General features: G+C 56.4%; 2 protein-coding genes across 2 annotated transcripts; one reads left to right on the top strand and one right to left on the bottom strand.

The window, feature by feature from the left end:
* Positions 1-233: 233 nt before the first annotated feature.
* On the bottom strand, positions 234-928 carry CONPUDRAFT_160641 (uncharacterized protein; the record flags this gene model as incomplete). The annotated part of the gene is made up of 3 exons (XM_007777783.1): positions 234-244; positions 319-714; positions 760-928. 3 exons carry the CDS (start codon positions 926-928, stop codon positions 234-236), a joined length of 576 nt encoding a protein of 191 aa, XP_007775973.1.
* A 299-nt stretch (positions 929-1,227) lies between these two features.
* CONPUDRAFT_160640 (uncharacterized protein) lies at positions 1,228-2,905 on the top strand (the record flags this gene model as incomplete). The annotated part of the gene is made up of 6 exons (XM_007777782.1): positions 1,228-1,434; positions 1,499-1,746; positions 1,815-1,881; positions 1,940-2,002; positions 2,056-2,638; positions 2,688-2,905. The coding sequence occupies 6 exons, from the start codon at positions 1,228-1,230 to the stop codon at positions 2,903-2,905; spliced, it is 1,386 nt and encodes a 461-aa protein (XP_007775972.1).
* Between the last annotated feature and the right edge of the window lie 1,529 nt (positions 2,906-4,434).

Raw genomic sequence — 4,434 nt, 5'->3', positions numbered from 1 at the left:
TCGACTGAAATCGACTGTCTGACATTCAATTCATGTATTGATACATTCTATATATGGGTTGTGTAAGTCGCTATATGTCATAGCCAGTCGCTATATGTCGCTGTCTGTCTGCGCGGTGTCGGACTCTGACTGGCTCTGACACGCATGTGTCGAGCTGGTCTAACCGGGCCGACGTATAGCGACCGACCACGACGGAAAGTGGTCCCAATTTTGGCGCAGATAGTCATTTTGCGTCACTCCGTCACTAACAGTCGTATTCAGTCAGATTTTAGTAAAGTTCAGTCGCCGCAAGTCGCTAACAATCGGATCGATATTCACTGGGGTTGATTGATCCAGGTTGGATTCCGGAAGCCTGGGGTGGGAGGAATAAACTGGTGTGGTTCCGGAATGTGGCCGCATTAGCGGCGCTGATGCCAGCCTTGAGCTGCCTGTGCACCGGAAGGAGGGACCCAAACACAAGGGCCTGTAGCCACTCGGGAACCACATCAGGAAGGTACCATAGCAGAATGCGACCAGAGAGGTCACAAAGCTTGAACGGCCGGATGGCAAGGAGGTGGCCGTTGGTCGGATCAACGGTGGTTTCATACCAGGGGTGGTTCATAGGGTCCCATCTCAACTGGAGCCGGCGCCTTTCATACTTCAGTTCGCGATCCAGGTGCATTGCACTGCCACTTGGCGGAGGAAGCGTGTCGAGGATATCACCGTCAAGTAGGACTGTAATATATCAGCTATCATAGTTATAGGCTCCGGTATCCGCACCTGTGCACTTATCCGCCTGACTGATCATGTCTACTGCCCCTCCGGCTGCTTTCTGCAGGTCCTCAGAGATCGCCGGGTGGCATTTGGTGCCGGAGTAAATCCCCTTGTTGTGTGAAAGCATGAACATGTAATCAGAGACATGTTGCTCGAGATCCTGGGGGAGGGACATGGCAGGAAAGGATGAAGCACATGCACCGGAAGGGGAGAGAATGTATACCTTGCAGCCACAGGCCCCGGCGGCATCTAAGCAAAGGGGAGTACGCGTGGGGCCAGGGCCGAGGCCAATCTGCGTCAGTTCTACCGGTTACCGGCTATGACACCGGTACCGGTAACGAAAGTCGCGTCAACGGTGTTTGCCACCGGAACCAAACAAATAACAAACAACATGTCAACAACGCCGCGTCTCGCGACTTTGACGCGACTCTCTCTCCTTCACCATCAACGCATCACCCACTACCACCGCTACTCATGCCTCAAATCCCCGCCATCCACCCCGACGCCGACGCTCCTCCTCGTTCCCCGCCTTGGTCGTCTGTCGCCGGCCACCCCGCGCCCACCACCGCCGCCGAGGCGCAGCGCTTCGTCGACCGGTTGCACCACCGGCTGGGCTTGCAAGTCCAGCTGTTCCCGATGTTCCCGAGCGACATCTGGTCGGGGGGCCTCGGCGCCGAACTTGTGAGTCATCCTGCCTTCCCAGCCTCTGCTGACACGCATCTCCGGTGCCGCCGCCGCTCTCTAGGATGATACGTTCGCGACGCTCGCGTACATCTACGCGCATACACCGGCGTGTGGCGGCGACTGGGACATCAAGCTCCCGCCCTCAATCGAGTGGCTCCGTACGGAGGAAGACCCGGCGGCGATGGTCGAGACGTGGGTGCGCGACGAGGAGAAGATGACGCGGCTCCTCGACTATCAGACCGCGTCTGGTCTCGACGTGGACGATCATGGCGGCGACGAGTGGTGGGAGGAAGTCTTCCGGCTATACCAGTGAGTACTAGCCCGTCCTCGTTGTCCCTCCTCCATCCAACTACCCTAAGAAACGAACGCGAATCAAGCGTTAGCTCCAGCCGGTCTCAGGGATCGCAACGAATGGACCACGTCCATGTTCCGCTCGTCGAAGGGGTGAGTCGTGACGTCCTTTGCCATTGCCATGTCCACTAACGAGATCCTTCCACCACAGATCAACCTCAAACGTAAACGGCCACGCGCAAACACCGACGAGCAGGCCGGAAAGGCGCAAAAGGTATGTCATCGCCGACTTCTCTCTGGTATGCTCACCTGATGGGCGGGTTGTAGACAGCAGAGGGGTCAACGTCGGCGGACGGAAGGTCCAAAAGGACCAGAAAACCGACGGAGCGGGCAGCAGGTGGCGAGGGCGGTGGTGAGGGCAGCAGGAAGGCGAGTGGTGGGCAGGGCGGGCGGGGCGGCAAGGGCGGCAAGGGGAGCAAGGGTGGCAAGGGCGGCAAGGGCGGGAAAGGGACTGGCGGCGGGAGCGCCAAGGGCAAGGAGAAGGGACCACCGCCTCCGCCCATGCCCAGCGACGAGGAGCCCCCGGAAACCATCTTCGTCGGCGCCGACAGGTGCGGCCAGTGCAGGACCCACGATCAGGCGCGGTGCATCCAGGTCAACAACCAGGCCTGTACCTGGTGCAAGGCGAAGAAGACCAAGTGCAATATCCCCAAGTCCCACAACGCAACTCGACCCCAGTCCAATGCCACCGCCGCTCGCTACCGCCTCGGGTCTGCACCATCCAAGAAGGCGACGCCGGCAAAACCTTCTGGCACCAGCACCTCAGCGAGTGCGGTCGCTGGCCCTTCGGGAAGCGTGACGTACCGTCCGCCCGTTGAACCTCCCAAGAAGCGCGAGTACATCGAACTTGGTAAGCCGGATTTGTTCACTGCTCCTCTGCCCCATCTCACATTTGTCAGATTCTGATTCTGATGTCGAATATGTTCCAAAAACTCCGGCATCAGACAGCGGAGACAAGGACGCAGATGGAGAGACAGACCGGGAGGAGGAAGACGGAGAGCAGCCGGAGGAGGCCGACGCCATCGACCAAGCGCAGCTCGATGCAGCTGACGCAGCAGAGGTCGATGCCCAGCTGCTGACATTGGCCAGGCTGACTGACGCCCTTGCTCGCCGCTAGGTATTCTCCCCCTCAGTCTTCCGGAGCTGTAGTCAGATCATCTATGTTACCATCTTACATGTCAAATAGAGCACCAGTAGTATACCAATCAATTGTGAAGCGCTTCATATAACTAACAATGTGTGATAAGGTTGAATCTGTGTCCGGTTGCATATGTGTTTAAGTGAGCTAGCACTCTTCCAGCCAGCATGATCACAAGTCCTTCAATACAAGTCCCTTTCATACAGCCGGTTCCGGTCAAGCAAGCTGTTGCTATTGTTCATCAGGGCTGTAATGACCCTGCAATGTCTTGCTATTCACTACTACAGTACTCATGTTACATATACCTGTTTCTGACACCTTCTGGAGTCAACATGAGCTGTGCCTACTGTGAGAGACAGAGATTTTGGCTGGCCTCAGGCCGGTATGTGAGATGAGTAGCTGTTTGCAGGAGGGCTCTTTGTGGGAACCCGAGATCCTAGTGATAGATATTCCATACTGAAGATCATGTCAGGCCCGAGTGCTTCCGGAGGCACCTCAGCACCTCATATGCATGCAATAGCCATGTTAACCGTAAAGCCTTGGTAATCTACAATACTAACACATATACTACTAAGCCACAACCATTAGATACATGTACTCAATACCGGCTGTATTCTCTAACATACCTGGCTCCAGACATGACGGGTATCATCCTGACCCAGTATATGCTGGCTCCTAACACGGACCAACCACACCAACATATGCACGCAGCCTATTTGAGCTTTTATTAGGTTGATTCACTACTGAGCTAAAGCTAAACGGGCTATGCACAAGCATTCACCTCGGGTCCCATCACTCACCTGACACCGGCTACATAGGCCGGGTCAGAGCCTCCTTCCCTACTGCTATGGCGGTCTCAACATGGCTGGGCATCCCTCTCTAGAGTCTCTCCCCTGCCACATGAAGGCCACTCTGAGATCCACCAAATGCCTGCTCCGGAACCCTCTCCTGGAGTCATGGGGCTGCCTTGACATACACTGCATGCACCACCCAGAGCGCTTCTCCTGTGGTACCATGGCCGTCCCAAAATGCCCTGTCCATCTCCAGGGCCTTTCACCTGCCACCCTTGGGCCGCCCTGACATAAAGTAGATGCCCTAGCCGGAATGGCATGTTGACTGGGGCCGCCTTGACATCTACTGGATGCCCTAGCCGGAATGGTATGCCTACCACCCTAGGGCCGTCCTGACATCGAGTAGATGCCCTAGCCGGAATGGTATGTCTACTACCCATGGACCGCCTTGACATCTACTGGATACCCTAGCTGGAATGTGAAGCCTACTGTCCTAGGGCCGTCTCGACACCTACTGGATACCCTAGCCGGAATGGTATGCCTACCACCCTAGGGCCGTCCTGACATCGAGTAGTTGCCCTAGCCGGAATGGTCTGTCTATTACCCTAGGGCCGCCTTGACATCTACTGAATACCCTAGCCGGAATGGTATGCTTACTGTCCTAGGGCCGTCTCGACACCTAATGGATACCTTGGCCGGTGGGTGTTACCTCCTGAC

Source organism: Coniophora puteana, assembly GCF_000271625.1.
Source record: "Coniophora puteana RWD-64-598 SS2 unplaced genomic scaffold CONPUscaffold_58, whole genome shotgun sequence".
In the NCBI taxonomy this organism is placed as follows: Eukaryota; Fungi; Basidiomycota; class Agaricomycetes; order Boletales; family Coniophoraceae; genus Coniophora; species Coniophora puteana.
Note: the sequence above shows the minus strand (reverse complement) of the source record. Positions and strands in the feature narration are given on the sequence as shown.